The sequence below is a fragment of the Aotus nancymaae genome, unplaced genomic scaffold (assembly GCF_030222135.1).
Source record: "Aotus nancymaae isolate 86718 unplaced genomic scaffold, 86718_ANA_hifiasm-v0.15.2.pri h1tg000058l, whole genome shotgun sequence".
NCBI classification, from domain to species: Eukaryota; Metazoa; Chordata; class Mammalia; order Primates; family Aotidae; genus Aotus; species Aotus nancymaae.
This window is the reverse complement of record NW_026988472.1, coordinates 43,184,225-43,201,356: the sequence shown is the minus strand read 5'-3', so window position 1 is coordinate 43,201,356 and position 17,132 is coordinate 43,184,225. Positions and strand designations below refer to the sequence as shown.

At 38.0% G+C, this 17,132-nt stretch overlaps 1 protein-coding gene across 2 annotated transcripts in view; it reads right to left on the bottom strand.

The window, feature by feature from the left end:
- Window positions 1-11,179: 11,179 nt before the first annotated feature.
- The window catches only part of CLTRN (collectrin, amino acid transport regulator), a 40,731-nt gene continuing 34,778 nt past the window's right edge, over window positions 11,180-17,132 (bottom strand). For both annotated transcript variants that reach the window (XM_064364507.1, XM_012434659.2), the window contains exon 6: window positions 11,180-11,992. In XM_064364507.1, coding sequence (XP_064220577.1) covers window positions 11,836-11,992 — 157 coding nt within the window. In that variant the 3' untranslated portion in view covers window positions 11,180-11,835. The remainder of the gene's footprint in view (window positions 11,993-17,132) is intronic.

Below are 17,132 nucleotides of genomic sequence, written 5' to 3'. Positions count from 1 at the left end.
TCCTAGTAGCAAAGCTGCCAAGGCATTCAAGCACAAAATATCTAATCCTTTCAGACACATGATATACATTTATAAGCTGTGGTCTCGATAACAAGTAGAAGAAATCAGAAATAGGCCGGTCATGGTGGCTCACTCCTATAATCCCAGCACTTTGGGAGGCCAAGGTGGGCGGATCACTTGAGGTCAGGAGTTCAAGACCAGCCTGGCCAACACGGCAAAACCCTGTCTCTGCTAAAAATATGAAAATGAGCCGGGCATGGTGGTGGGTGTCTGTAATCCCAGCTACTTAGGAGGCCGAGGCATGAGAATCGCTTGAACCTGGGAGGCGGAGGTTGCAGTAAGCTGGGATTGCACCACTGCACTCCGTCCAGCCTGAGCAACAGAGTGACACAAGAAAGAAAGAAAGAAAGAGAGAGAGAGAGGGGGAGGGAGGGAAGGAAGGAAGGAAAGAAGGAAGGAAGGAAGGAAGGAAGGAAGGAAGGAAGGAAGGAAAATATCAGTCCAGATAATGAGCCCTGGCTAGAACAACACAGTGGGGATAACTAAAACTTCAATTATTTACTATGTGCAGGGAACAAATGTACCTTACCTCACTGAGTGCTCACAACCACATTAGAGGAAGTTGTTATTTTTCAAATCCTTAGCTAGGTTAGTAACTATCTCTGTGTCATCCAGTAAGAGAACTGGGGTTTAATCTGTCAGTGTGTTTTCAATTGCAACCCCTGCCTCTTTCTATGGGATGTGGTAAAGGTTCAGAAGAACTAGTAAGGTTGTTAAAGAAAAAAATAATTACCATTTTTAAAAATAGATGAATTTGTTGACCACATAAATGTCTTCTTTTGAGAAGTGTCTGTTCATAACCACCATGGCACGTGTATACTTATTAACAAACCTGCACGTTCTGCACATGTACCCTAGAACTTAATGTATAATTTTTTTGAAAAAAGAACTCACTTGAACAACAATAAAAAAAGAAATAGATGCTGCTTAAAATAACTATTCCCTGCCAAAGCAAATTATAATTGACAATTATTTGAAGAGATTTTACACATGTAAGTAAAGTAAATCTAAGTACAAAAAAAAATAGATGCAAATGACAGAAGTACTTTTGCCTTGAAATTTGTTGACCTCAATACATAGGAGATATTTTTGCCCAGATAGCTGTTTCTTGCAAGAAAAGAACAGGAGGAAATGTACTGAAAGAACACAGTGAAAACTCATGTTTAGTCTTCAGGGAGAGTCGCTTCACAGTTTGATACATTGACGCAGACTATTGAAGGCGGTTGTGTAATCTGCGTCTCTGGAGGGTTTACAGAATAGATGCTCTGCAGAGGAGGGTTTGAGTGTGGCCCTAATCAAGGACAAGGACATGGGCTGCCAGGGTTCCACTCAGCCGCTTCTCTGGGAATGATCCCTAACCATAGCCTAGTGTGGCCTCTTCCCCCGCCCCTCCACCATGCCCACTCCCACTCCATGAGGACCTCAGTTCAATAGGCAGTCTAGCCCAACTTGCATTCCACCTCTAACCATCTGGCCTGGTGGGTCCTCTCTCTTTTCATTCCCAACTCTCCCAGGACTCCATCTCTCCAAGCCCTTTATAATGTTAGTTTTGAATTGTTAGATCAAATTGGTAGATACAAGGTTGTTCATTGTACTATTCATCTAACTTCTCTTTATGTATGACAACTTTTATAATGAAAAATAGTAGGGGGTTCACAGGGGTTGAGAAAATATTGTGTGGGGCCTGGTTACCATTTGGAGACTTTGGCTTTTACCCTGGGAGAGGCGAGGAGTCATGGAGAAGTTTGAGTAAAGGAATGATATGGTCTGGTTTTCTGTTTTAACATGATATGTCAGGGCTTTCTTTCTCTACTTAAACCAGGATCAATACCAGGAGGATGAGGAGTGTTGTAGTTCTGGACACAGTCTTGCCAGACTCTGAAATATGCCCTGAATTACTCACAAGAAAAGCAGAAACAGCTGGGCACAGTGGCTCACGCCTGTAATCCCAGCACTTTGAGAGGCCAAGGCAGGTGGATCACCTGAGGTCAGGAGTTCAAAACCAACCTGGCCAACATGGTAAAACCCCGTCCCTACTAAAAATACAAAAATTAGCCAGGCATAGTGGCACATGCCTGTAATCCCAGCTACTCAGGAGGCTGAGGCAGGAGAATCACTTGAACCCAGGAGGCAGAGGCTGCAGTGAGCTGAGATCGCGCCATTGCATTCCAGCCTGGGCAACCAGAGTGAAACTCTAACTCAAATAAAAAAAAGAAAAAAAACAGAAAAGCATAAACAACATATGGCTTAAATCAAGGTATAGCACAGGAATAGCCAAAAAGCAATTGACCAGAGTGGTACGTAAATGCTAAAGCACAACTTTAATCCTCATTTTAAAATGTCTAGTTGTGAAATACACCCAAATTGTCTAAGATTCTGACTTCTCTCTATACCACTGCCCATGGTTCTGTTTGGTTTGGATAAAGACTCACTCTGGCGACCACACTGCACATTATTCAGTCATGAGTTTGCATACATTTCAATCCCAGTTCTTATTCTCCATTGAGTATACATTTGGCATGGTGAAGACGACATTTTCAAGTTAGTCCAGGAAGAGGAGTTGATGACTGCTCTAGTCCATTTGCATTTCTATGAAGGATTACCTGAGGCTGAGTGATTTATAAAGAAAAGAGGTTTTGTTGGCTCATGGTTCTGTAGACTGTGCAAGCATGGCAACAGCATCTGCTTCTGGCCAGGATCTCAGGAAGTAAAAGCTTTTTGGATCCCGACCCAAATGGTGAAAGGGGAGGGTGAGCATGAGTGTCACATGGGAAGAGAGGGAGCAAGAAAGAGGAGGAGGAGAGATGCCAGGCTCTTTTTAATAACCAGATCTTGCATGAACTCATTACCATGCGGGAAGGCACCAAGCCATTCATGAGGGATCTGACCCCATGACCAAAACACCTCCTACTAGGCCCCACCTCCAACGTCGAGGATCATATTTCAACATGAGATTTGGAAGGGACAAGCATCCAAACCATGTAAATGACAAAGTATTTTTTAAATGGGCATAAGGTAAAAATAGAACAATAATAATTTAAAATACATACAAAAACAATCAATCACTACGAATCCTATAACACAACCTATGAACGTTTTTAAATGCTCTATGATTTCAGGCAAGATATTTAAATTCACTTAGCCTCTGTTTTTTGTTTTGTTGAATACAATTAGTAGTACTTTCCTTATCCCTTTGGATGGATATCATATCTCTTTGGAGCTCCATCCAAAGGGATAAGGCAATATTCTGAATTGCAGTGAGAGTTAAATGAAATAATGAAAAACAGTAAGAATTAATGAATAAAATGAGACCTGTGAACATAATTTTTACATAATTGATACAGTGATATTGAAACTACTCAAGTCCACAAAATAAAGGAAAAAAAGATTTAGGAAAAATATTTTACTTTATATATAAATATTCATATCCTCAATGACTAAACCTTGGAAGTTAGATAACCTATCCATCTGGAAAGACACATAGATCTGGCAGGAAGATGGTAGAAGGGAATACATAGATATATAAGGTATCTATTTGAATTCTCAGCACAAAGATAAAAAGAACTATGAAACTATGAGAAAAACTGCCATGTACATTGATTTCTAACCCCCACAATATGCTCAACTTCCCACCTCTTTCCCCACAAAAGGACTCTAGCATAATGCTTGGGGAGGTTTTGTAAATTGTGTTTTGTTTGCTGCTCTATTGAAATGTGCTGTGTCAAAGCAATGTGTTCAAAACTGTAACCTGAGGCTTTCTGCAATCATTGCACTACTAAAATGAACCTTGGTATTCCCCCTTTATAGCTGTGCAGATGATAATCTAGCAAGCAAATATAACATGTGATGAGAATTTAATATAAGCCTTGATCACTCTTGCAATGATGGCAGAGATATTAACATTGGCAAACCTTTACCACTTTTGAGCAAGCAGATTTTAGTTCTTACATTCATTGGTTTAAATTTTCTTTAGATCTAAAAAGAGCACATCATGTCACCTGGAATTGTCCCAAATGAAAGCCAAAAGGCTTACTATAGCAATACATGTTCTACTGCTGGCTTATGACTCTGTCCTCTCAAGGACCTTTGAGTTCTTACTTGTAGAAGCCCCAAACAGTGAAGAAATAGAACACGTGATTCATCCCCCATATACCTGGCAAATAAGTCAGAGGCACCAATCTTCAATGTAAGAGAGTCTAAGTAGCATTAGAATTTGACCAATGCACAAAGTTTTACCATATTGACTACTTAATTTAACAAAATAGCTTGTCCATCCACCAGATAAACTTTTTTAACTAAATTGATTGGGAAGCCAGTTGATTCAATAAATGTCAACTGGTGCAATGATAGTCCTGGTCAGAAAAAAAAGTAATCATTTTAAAACGGTCATCATTACCTGATTGGATGGAAGTTAATACTGGTGTAATTCGCTTTTCAGTCTCCCTCGCACATGCGCCCTCCCCCTCTCTCTCTCTCTCTCTCTCTGCAGTTTGTTCTTTGTAAGTATACTAGTAGAGTTTTGCAGTGTCTTGTTTAATTTATTTATGTTGAAAATTGAAATAGATACATTATCTACACTCCCTAGCAGAGCAGATCTATGTGTGGTTGCATTTTTCCAGATGGATAGGTTATCCTACTTCTAAATATTTAGCCATCATAGGAACAATCATATATTCATATAGCAAAATTCTTCCCTTAAGTAAACCCTTTCCTTACTTCTTTATGGCCTCAGATTGAATAATTTCAATATCAATTTTAATAAAGAAAAATTTCGCTTACAGAGCACATTTTCTTCACTAATTTTACAGTTTAATATTATTTCATACTACTCTCACAATAAGTCTTTGGGAATATAGAACAAGTATTAGTTCCCTTCTGAAGAGAGTCTATTTATATCAAGTGGAAACTAGTTCTTTCACTAGATTGCCTCCTCTCCACTTTTATAAAACCTTGCTCTCCTGGGGCCACTCAGTTAGTAAATGGTAGTGTTAGGATTCGAATTCAGGCAGTGCAAGGTAATGCCGTACATATGCTGCATATTCATCTACTCCCAGTGGGATCTGGGATAGCATCCCATCACCAAACACTTGAATATTTCTGCATTCAATAATATGATGGTCTCATTAAGCACAATAAATAAAGACCATTACACATAATAAATGAAGATCATAAAGATCATTATGTCTGCTCAGGTCAGGTGTTGCCACCAAAAAGTTTTCAGAGGTTTTTGGATTTTAGAGTTGCATATAAGGGATTGTGGATATGTTTTCCTCTGGCCCTCATGCTCTTTTTCACTATATGAAGCAACAAATCATTTAATGTTCAAATAACTACCTACACACTTTTTTTCTCTTACTTCAAAGCTTCTCTGGATAGCAATCAAGCTATTGGTGGTCAGCAGACAGAACCATGAACCCCAAGTATTTTTTCCATTGTCTTCATTATGCACAAAATGCAATTCTCTTCTTTCTTTCACTGCTCAGAGCTCAGCTACACTTTACACAATATTACTCATATTTTTTCACCTGTTTCTTTCTTTCTCTTTCAACTTTTTCCCTAGCTTCTTTAGAAATGCTCCGACAGACAGAGAAGAAATGAAAGGATGAGGCCATATCGCAGAAGCCAAGAAGGCAGATTGTGTCAAAGAAGTTGACAGGGTGCCCTACGCTGCAAAATGCTTCAAAGAGATTTAGGAGAGTGAGGACCAAAAAGCTGTGACCTTAACAACCAGAAATTCACAGTGACCTTTGAGGAAACAGTTTTCTCAAGGTGTGGAATGGAAGTCAGAATGCAAAGGGTTGATGAGCAAGTGGTTGGTGGTGAAGCCAACAGCAAATATAGACCTATTTTTTAATTAACCAGGGTCAATGTCCTTTAAAAGTCTTCAAAATGCCTGTAAGTTTCCTTTACTAGTTCCATGTACTTTCTTGTTTTCCCATAAAAATCTATTTTTTTGGCAGAAGAGGATGGAAAAAAAATTAAAAATTAAAAACGCTGCTTTTCCTTAAGCACTGACAAAATACAAGCAAAGCTGAGTCTTATTAAATTGTGTTCTCTTTGCTTGTTTTCATTACACTGCTGGCATTATAACAGTTTGTATTCTAATATTTTATGTATAGATGTGCAATATTTCAGCTATATTGTGGGATAATATGCTACTGTGATTTGGCCTGATGGCTGTATCATCATCAACCTATTTATATAGGGAAATATCTTTCCTAAATTCCAAAGGATTGATCAGCAAACTAATAGCTTGAAGCATACAAAATTGCCATTTTGTGGGTCAAAGTGATTATAGAGCAGTAATTTCATATGGTTCTACCTCACAAGTTTTCAAATGCAAACTTGATACAAACTGAATATTATCAAATACTTCATTATTCATAAAATGTGGCAGGCTATAAGCCACTGGAAAATGGAGTCCAGGGGACTCCAAGAACCATTAAGACATGAATCTTAATTCAACTTTTGCTAAATTTTGCAAATAAGGGCCACCTGTTCATTGTAGCAAGGCTCTGGACAATGGCACCTTCCAGGCTTGCTTGCCTCTGGTGGCTAGTGCTCACCTCTGGTCTATGTCATGCCCAAGAGCTCTTGTTCCACCCTTTCCAGTGGTCTTGGGTATGACCTACCTCTATTGTTCTGGGATCCTACTGCCAGACTGGGTCACAAGACATCAGACACTTGAAAAAGTACTCTCTCTGGATCTGATTAAATGTCTTCTTTCATCCAACACCCACACTCATATTTACTTTATGTATTCACCAGTTTTAAAAATATATAAGTGACATCAAGGGGTAATTATGGAAAAATTACATCTAGAGACACAATTGATCATTTTTTAATTGACCAAACTCTCCCCTACTGCCCAGTACCACTATAAAGACTTGCACCAACTACTTGCCTGCCCCTACTGCCCCTAGTGTGTTACAATAGTTTTTAAAAGATGGATGTTTTGCATTATAAATTGGCTCTTATTCTGTGCCCGTAACTGATAAAAAGTCCTTTTAGAACAATGTTATGAAAATAAAGAGCAGAATGATTTAATAAATAACACCTAAAAATTATTCATTCAAGCCAAAATTTTCTTAAAAATAATGATATTCTTAGTAATGAACTTAATTTTATCATAATTAATGAATGGGTCCCTTAAAGGACATTCTTTCTCTGTTTATATTATCTAAATCTAGCATGGTATCTTCAATAAAGTAGTGGGACATTCAATAAATTTTTAAGGAAGGGAAGAAGAAAGTAAAGAAAATGTGCATTTCCTTATGTAATTGATGTAACTAAACTTGAGAATATTTTATACAGGAAAATAAGATGCAAAATGGGAAACAAAATATTATGTTAAGGGGCCTCATGAATTGAAATAAGGACTGAAAATTTGGACTCTGGGTTTCCTTTTGCTTTTCAGTTTTTAATCTGTGTCCTCTCCTATTCCCTATTTCTCATCCAGGAATGATGATAAATGTACATAATCTATGAATGATATCTGGAATCTGATCATTATCATTCTGTATGCAAAAACTTGCTTAATTCTTTTCTATTATAATATTTTCTAATGGTTAATTCTTGTGAAAAACATAGATGATGAAACTACACCAAAAAAAAAAAAGTTACCTGCATTTACATTTCTTCTGTGAAGCAAGTCCAGATATCACTATCCCAGAGCATTTTTTTTTTCCTGTAGTGAATTGGTTTTCAGACAGTTCTGTCCTTCCAGTTTCATCCAGTAGTTTTTGCTAGGAACTTGGAAACTGGAATGACAGCTATATTTCCACTTCCTTTAAAACATTTTGTTTCCAGTACATATCACCTCACAATGTGTTCCCTCATGGCACATTACAGGATCATTAAATTAAAAGTGAGAGGTGTGGTTGATGATTGACTGCTCTCTAATTACCCAGAGTGTTTGTCAAAGGCAGTAGGCAGGAGATATAAGCTCTATTTTGCTGTTGCATTGATCGTCAAGGTTACAGAACATCTCCGCTAGCATAGAAAACTTTCCCAACAAGGATGTTTAGTGGAACAGACCGTCCCCAGTGGAACAAATTCCCTCCCCATCAGAATAAACAGTGAAGAAAATCGTCTTGTATCAAAATGGGTTTGTCCCATCCCTTCAAAATAAGAAACATCAAGAATCAGTGTTTCTTGACCTTCTTTTCATTATTGTAGCCTTTTAGACCTTTTTCATAATAGCTAGCCCATGAAACTATAATACCTTAGATATACTGTTTATCTGCTTATGTACTGCGATCCTTTGGAGAACTACTGATATGATCTAGACCTATGTCTCATCAAATGTCATGTTGAATTGTAGTCTCCAATGTTGGAGGTAGAGCCTGGTAGGAGGTGGATGGAACATAGGGGTGGAATCTCATGAATAATTTAGCACCATCTTCTTGGTCCTGTTCTCATGATAGTGGGTAAATTCTCATAAGATCTGGTTGTTTAAAAGTGTGCAGCACCTACCCCTTGGTTTCTCTTTCTCTTTCTCCTGCCATGTGAGACACCTGGCTCCCTTTGCCTTGCACCATGATTGGAAGTTTCCTGAGGCCTCCCCAGAAGCAGAAGTAGCTATGCTTCCTTTGCAGCCTGCAGAACTGTGAGCCAATTAAACCTCTTTTCTTTTTAAATTACCCAGTCCCAGGTATTTCTTTATAATAGTGTGAGGATGGACTAATACAACTACAAACCACTGTAATATCTCAAATTTTTTCTCACCACCAAGAACAATTTGCACCCTGTTGAGAATGCATATCTTGAATTATGCTTCCTAGCACATGCTGATTGAATTCAGGTGATGTTTCACCAGTTAAAGACTTCTATATGCGAAGCCACACTATTCTCCTGAAGTATACAACTCAAAAGAGCATAAGATAGAAAATAATTATTTAGTAAGTCACATATTGTCAACCAACAGGTCAAATCTCATTCATTTTCTAAAAATAAGGAAGCCTACTGTAATATTAAGTAGCATATGGTTCCCAAGTCAAAATGGTCTTCAACTCAAAAATATCCTACCTACATATTCAAACTCCACTTACAGAGAGAGCAGCAGGCTTTGCTCCCAGAAGGGATGAAACTATGAGCTTGCAACAGCTACCACTTCATGAGCTTGTTTATTAGCACACATTTATTGAGCTCTGACTACATAGACTTTCAGCTTCACAAGAGCATGGATTATGTTTGGTTTTGCTCCATGCTGTAGGATAAAGGAAAGAAAGAAGGAAGTGAGAAAATAAGGAAACAGAGATAAGGCACTATGCTAAGTGACTTGAACACTACCTCTAAAAATATTTTATTTAGTGTGAAGATACAAATATATAAACAAGTAAATAAAATGAAGTGTTACAATCATTATAAATAAAAATGTATAGATATAATCAAATTACAAAGCAATAGTTAATTCTATCTGGTTGGAGGTCAAGGGCAAAGTGAAGTGGGTTACAAAAATGTTTATGGAGACAAGACTGCATTAGGACTTTTGTGAGTCTTAAAACACTTTTGCCTTTGTGGTCCCCTTCCTCCATAGAAAACATGTTTAAAAATAATAATTATAGTACAATGAGATGAGTATAATTATTTGGGTGTTCTAGAAGCACACAGCCTGGATGTTTGGCAAAGACTTCCTGAGATCAAAATGTTCACATGACAAAGACCCTAAGAACAAGTTACAAGAGTGGCTGAGAGGTAGTGTAGAGAAAACAGACTGTTCAAAAGCTGGGAAGTGAGAGATCTATGTATGATTGGCTGGAAAAGAGAGAGAACTTGTGAAAGATGAAGTTAGGGAGGGAGGTGGAGGCGGAGTGGGCGTCAAACTTTAGCAGGCCCTGTGTTAAGGGGTCTAGCTTCAGCCTAAGGATAATGAGAAGCCATTTAAAAATGTCTACATTAGGAACTAACAGGACCAGGTTTATATCTGTCTAATCCTACTCTATTTGTTATCTGTTGCTGCGACAAACTTAACAGCTGAAAAAAACATGCATTTATCATCTCACAGTGTCCAGGGTCAACAGTCTGCGCACAGCCTAACTGGTTCTTCTGCTCAGGCTGCAAAATGTAGGTCAGACTGCATTCTTATCTGGAGATTTGAATGGGGAAAATATCTGCTTTCAAGCTTACTCCAGTTCTTGTCAGAATTCATTTCCTTGTTGTCAGACTGAGGATCCCAGCTTCTTGATAGCTGTTGGCTGGAGACTGTCCTTGGTGCCTAGAGGTCACCAGCAATTCCTAGAGCAAGCCTGTCTAACCTGTGACCTGCAGGCCGCTTGCAGCCCAGGACAGCTTTGAATGTGGCCCAACACAGATTTGTAAACACTTTCGGGAATTTTTTTTTTTAGCTCATCAGCTATTGCTAGTGTTAGCATATTTTATGTACAACCCAAGACAATTCTTCCAGTTTGGCCCAGGGAAGCCAAAAGATTGGACACCCCTGTCCTAGAGACTGACCACATTTTCTTTCACATGGACTTTTCCAACATGGCCACTTATTGAATCAAGCCAGCAAAGAGTCTCAAAAACAAATCTGCTAGCAAGACAGACTCAGATACAATATAAAGAAGTAATTGCAGGAGTGTGACATATCATCACTTTTATTGTATTCCATTCATTAGAAGCAAGCCACAGGTACCATACTTACTGAAGGGGAGGGGGTTATATGAAGGTGCGAACACCAGGACATGGGAATGATGGGGGCCACCTTAACGTCTGTCCATCACACTTTTCCTTCCTGACTACTTAAAGGTGTATCTCCTGAGAGCATGTCCCAATAAACCTGCTGTATGCAGCTAGAGTTTGTATGCAAGGAGGCACACTGGAGGCAGGGAAGTGAGTTAGAGACTACTGCCGTGATCTTAACTATGGGTGATAGCAGTGGGAAACTGAGTAGCAACTTTTATTTTCATTAATAAATGTATAATCATCATTCTTAGAATTTAGAATTATTCATGGCCTATCTGGAAATCGAATCAACCTAAAAACTACAAGGAGTCTTCAAACAAGGATACACAGAACAAAAACAATTCATTTCTAGGGCTGTAGAGCAGATTATAGATAACTAATAAAAACAAGACTATGTTCCACAGTGTGAAAATAAATTTCAGACCACAATCAGTCACATGATCAGAAAGACATGATTATTACTTTATTAAGTTAGCACAGATTGGACTTTTACAAATTATAGAAATGGTCAACAAATAGAATTGTCCTATTAGGGGCTGATATTCAGAAAACATATAAGCAATTGTTGGTGTGATAACAAGATAAAATTCTACCCTGTATACCAATACTTTCATTTTTATCCATCCGTTTATGATAATTACTTCTCACTTTTGCTTAGTCATATACAGAGTGATATATGTGATCATCAAAACGGATCCATTTTCAGTGATTTCTCCATCATATTATATGTATTCTCCACTGGAAAATGTATTTTCCCTTAGGTCTTTGAAGTGTGAAAAAATTTATATATAGGCCTGATCTTATTTCTGAAAATGCTTAAATCAATAACTACAAATACCGCATGACCACATTTATTTATACACTATATTGTCAGAAAAATATTTTAGATTTTGAGTCGTCAATAGCTTATGATTTCAATCGTCTTGGTGGGTATGATTGATTGCTTTTCACTTTCAAGCACATTCAAAATTTATTACAAAAGAAGAATGGTGAAACAAAATATATGATCTGCTCTTGGTATTTCAGGATGCTCAGCAGTCACACAGAAACAAATGTTTTAATTTCTTGAGGAAGCAGAACAATAGCCCTTCAGAGAGGGGTGAGCCTCTCATCCTCTGTCATGAAGGCATCATTAATGTGCCCTCCCTTCATGTCCAGGGGATCACAGGGGATGCCATTTTCAATTGTGATCATGTTTTCACACTTATCTTCAGCATCATCCACTTCAGATGGTTCTTTGTTCTTTCTAAAAGCACATAAAAAAGAGTGATTGGCATCCAGAAGGACCATAAGCATGGCTGCATATGGTCTTCTGTATGAACACAGAGAACAGGAAGGGGAATAGGAAGCTTAGAACAACGAAATAATTAATGATATTGTGTAATTTTCAAACAAATTTCAAAGACCATAAAGAGTTGGTAAGGTGAAAAGATACTACCAAGATAAGAAGTCTGTATAGATGATATATAATAGTGATCAAAACAAGTGGTCTTATTCAGAATATTAAAATTGATATAGATGAATATGTATATGAATGAACACGAGTAGATACACACACACAAACTGCATAAAATAATGTGAAGAAAACGTGTAGTAAATTGGCAAGTTTAAAACCCAGCTCTAGGAGAATAACTTAAAAACAACTGAATTGTTAAAAGTAATAAATTCCTCTCATGGGATTGGATAAATTAATGTTCTGAAAATGTTGAGAGAAAATCAAATAGAAATGAGCTACCAGAAAGCAAATTAACATTACTTTGTAGAAAGTAAGTGCTATAAACTTCAGATATTGCTGCTTGGCTCTACTCATTACAAAATAATTGTGTTCATTTGCAAGTCACGATTTTGGAACTCAGAACACATTTTTCCTAATTACAACTCAAATAGTTATAATTCCAGGTCATTCCAAAAATTCCATATGACAGGATAAATTTTTTAATTTCTCATAGTTTCACTCTTTGTAGACCTTGCTGACCCCAACCCAAGTAGTAGGCAGATCTATAATACTTCTTTGCAGTGTGGGAAACTGTAGACTCAAATTCAAAAGTTTTTCCTGTGTTTTGCGAAAGACTAAGACAATGAGAAAATTATGCTTGATATCATGCAGTAAAAGAAAAAAGAGGTGGGTGCCTCTGGCAACCAGAAGAAGGAGGGGTTTCCCTAAGGCTTATCACAGGTTGGATGTTGGAGCACCGCTCCATGGTGGCACCACGGAGGCATAATGATAGGCATGAGGCTCCTGGATTTGCAAAGGATTCTCTTGTCCCAGGAATGTGTGGAAATACCAAAATAGCAGACATGAGGAGATCATCTGGCTGAGATGCTGGGCACTGTAGTGGTGACCAGGGTAGAGTCCCACCACTATAAGAATCCCTCAGGACCTTGGTGAGTCTTTGACAGGTGAGGAGATGGTGAAGTTGCCCCAGTGATGATGGAGGTGGAATTTCCTATTAGTCCTGCATGAGAATGTGCTTTAAAGAATATGGTGGAAGAAAATGGAGAAAAGAGAAAGCTCTTTTTTATAAAAGAATGTCAACGAATATAGAAAGAGTAATAGGAACAGAAAATCACCACTATAGTAATAATTGATTCTGATGAGGATTATCGATGGATATTAAACCAGTGAAAGATGGTTGGAGAACAGGATATCGCATGGTCTCAAATTATTACCCCCATAAGCAAATACTAATTATAAAAAGACACTTGTATTTTGCCAAAAGAGAAATCTAGTGAAAATTTCCAACAATGAAAGAAACTGACAAGTCTGTCCTGATGTGATACACTGAGCAGATCACATGTATGTTTTTGACGTGTTCCAGCCCCACCCCCTCTAATTTGTTTTGACCTGAATCTCATAATGAGGAACCTGATCAGGAAAACCCAAATTTAAAAATGTTTTGCAAAACAGCTGACCTGGACTTAGCACAGAGTAGGCATTCAACTCTAAGGGTGGGTGAATCAATGAATGAAGATTAATGGCTGACTGGCTGGATAATAAATATACAGATGGATAGAAGATGGGTGGGTGGCTGAACAAATGATGAAAGGTGGATGGAGAGATGGAAAAAAGAATTAATCAATGAATGTAGTTCAATGGCTGGCTGGCTGGATGATAAATTAATGGCTGTCTGAATGGATTGACGGATGGATGGATAGACAAATAATAGATTGAACAATTAGGTGTATGTATGGATGGACTAATGTTGTAGGTAAAGTTACTCAGGCAGTAGCCCAAGGTAGACCTTGAATGGGCTTTACCACAAGAAATGAAAGAAGGAAGGAAGGGAATTTTGTGCACAAGAAATTTCTTATATGTCTTGTATTTTAGGCTTTGCTAATGGTTTATTAAATAATTTCAAATAGTTGTTCATTTAAAACAAAGGTAAAGTAGCATTCCAATTCTGTAGATCCAAGTGTCATCATCTGAAAGTATTTTATCATTGTATAGGCCACCATCAAATGTCACAATTAGTCACTATAGGCAATCACTGAATTGCAGTTGCCACATTTTAAACATTTATTCATAAAACTTCTGGCCCAATGCTGGGTTGTAAGTCAAGAGTTGTGGTCCGAGAGACCTAGGGAAAGACAGGCTGCTATATTTTTCCATCCTTGGGGTAAAGACACTGCACTGGCCATGGCAAGCATCAGCAATCAGCAAACAGCAATCAGCATGGGTTGGAGTGGATATAGATTTTAATGTGATGAGAGGATCCTCCCAGGTGAAATTATCCACCGGAGGATTAGAACACTTTGATTTCTCCTCCTGTGGATAAATGTATTGTTACTTCCCACATCCTCCAGAAAGCAAAGTAAAATGACATTCTATAACCATCAATCACATCACTTCCATTCATAGTATCCAACATTCACTAACAACTACATTTTGAGTGCCTACTGTGTTTATGGAAGAGACACCGTCCTTGTCCTAAAAATAGCTCAACAAAAAAGAAAACATTGTATGCACTCATCCTCCCTCTCCCCATTTTAATGCTTTATAAAAGAGAGGAATGATTCTTCTAAAGATGAATCTGTAAGTAGCAAGTGTCTATTTATATTATCATTAAAAATAGCTATCTCATGTAAATTCCCCCCAAATCCCTCCTCACTAGGCTTGGAGTGAGTAATAATTTTCCACAACAATAAATAGATTGTAGACAGCCAAGTCTTACCCTGATATTTTTGTATGTTAAGTATGAAACCTGTATTACAAACATTTTAGTAAAGGAAGCATTCTGAAGTAGGTGGCAATGCAATAGTAGTCTTAGAAATAATGATCGCCAGGGTCTATTTTCCAGTTTCTTCAGTTAAAAAAAAAAGTATTTATGGAGTTAGAAGAAAAATGACAAAGAGCTAGATGTATGTGATCATTACAAGGAATCTCGCTTCCCCCTCCCCAGCAACAAGGAAAAATAATTCCTCAGGCATCACAAAAGAATGGGGAAAAACTAAAAAGGAAGATGTGAACAAATGAGGACAAGTTTCTCTTCTTTAGAAGAAGAAGATCTCAATCAAAAAGATTCCAAGGGGAATTGCTGTGGAAATTCATCAAACTGAGCTGTGTCAGTGGCAAATTAGGTGCATATTGTTCTTTTATAACCTTAGATCCAGTTGTTCAGAGTCCTGGCATTGCTGGGCTTCACAAAATGCAATGTCAGGAACTTGCTGGTTGGTGGACATGATAAGCAGCCCAAAGGTTATCTAACAGTAATATATCACTTTGTCACATTTCACAGTGTTTGCTGTAATAAACTGACTCACTCACTACCTATGCATTGCTCTTACTAAGAATAATAAAACTTAACTATCTTTCTGGATCATTCTGATTTGATGTTTTGCTAAAAACATGAGTTCTTTTCCCTGAAAACTAAAATCGAGTGTTAATTACTTCCGCTGTTCCTGCAACGTCAGGAAGTTCAGGAACAGGATGAAAAAACCGTGATTAAAATACCTGGAATGAGCTCCTAGGAGCCTTGAGAGTGAGTAACTCTCATATATCTCATAAATTTACAGAGAACAGGGGCAAAAGAGGGAACAAAAGAAGTATCAGGTATGACCCTCAGAGCTAGGGAATGTTGAGGAATGGGGTTTGCTCTGTTCTGAGATAAAGTAATGGTGCCAAAAGCAGAAAGAGTATTTCTGTCCCCCTTCAAACAAAATAGAGCTGACGGCCGGGAGTGGTGGCTCACACCTGTAATCTCAGCACTTTGGGAGGCCGGGGCAGGCGGATCACCTGAGGTCAGGAGTTCAAGACCAGCCTGGCCAATGTGGTGAAACCCTGTCTCTACTAAAATACAAAAATTAGCCAGGTTTGGTGGCACATGCCTGTAGTCCTGGCTACTGCGGAGGGTGAGGTAGGAGAATTGCTTGAACCCAGGAGGCAGAGGTTGTAGTGAGTGGAGATTGCACCAATGCACTTCAGCCTGGGCAACAGAGCAAGACTCCATCTCAAAAAAAAAAAAAAAAAAAAAAAAAAGCTGAAGAGTCAAGACCCAAGAATAGCCAGAAAGACAGACAAATATGATTTTCAAACAGGACAGAATCAATTACTGGGGAATTGGGACTGTCCTCAGAATCTCTCTGGGTGATTCCTGGGGGCAATAGTGTTACTGGAATGATTGGGTGGGCATTGCAGCACAGCGAGATTGATGGACTTTGAAATCAAACCTATCCGGTTTTAAATCCTGTTACTATTACTTTTTAATCATGTGACTGTAGGCAAGTTGCTTTACATGTGCCATATAATAGCAGTGATAACGCTAATGATAATATTAACTATCTATTACATGGTAGAAATCAGACTAGGTGTTTTGTATGCACCATCTCACTTAATTCTTACTGTAATATTATGCATATTTTATAATCCCTGTTTTTCAAACCCACTGCCTTAACCACTCAGCCATGACTACATGCCTCATCCCTGTTTTCAGATGAAGGAACTGACACTCAAATATGTGGAGTAACTTGTCTTTCAGAATGAAACAAGATTGATGAAAGGAGTTGATCTAGAACTCTATGTACTCTCCCCAAGCTTTACTCAACACACTTACATTGGATTTTTATCAGGTATGTATGTTTAAGAACAGCAAAGAAAAACAATTGCTATATTCACTATGACATTTCTTATTTTATTTACATCTCTATTTTTAAGGTTATTTATTCATTTAATTAAGACTTCATAAGAATGTGAAGCTTCAGCATATAAAAGTATTGACTGAGCCACATCCCCTTGTACAAGAAACAAGATTTGTGGAAATCCAAATGTATTTTTATTTACTATTGACCTTATGGGAATAGAAGTATAACTAGAAACAAACCAAGCAAATTTACTAATGACTCTACTCAGCTAGGAGCATTAGCTAGGGTTCTATGTCCTAAGTCTTTGA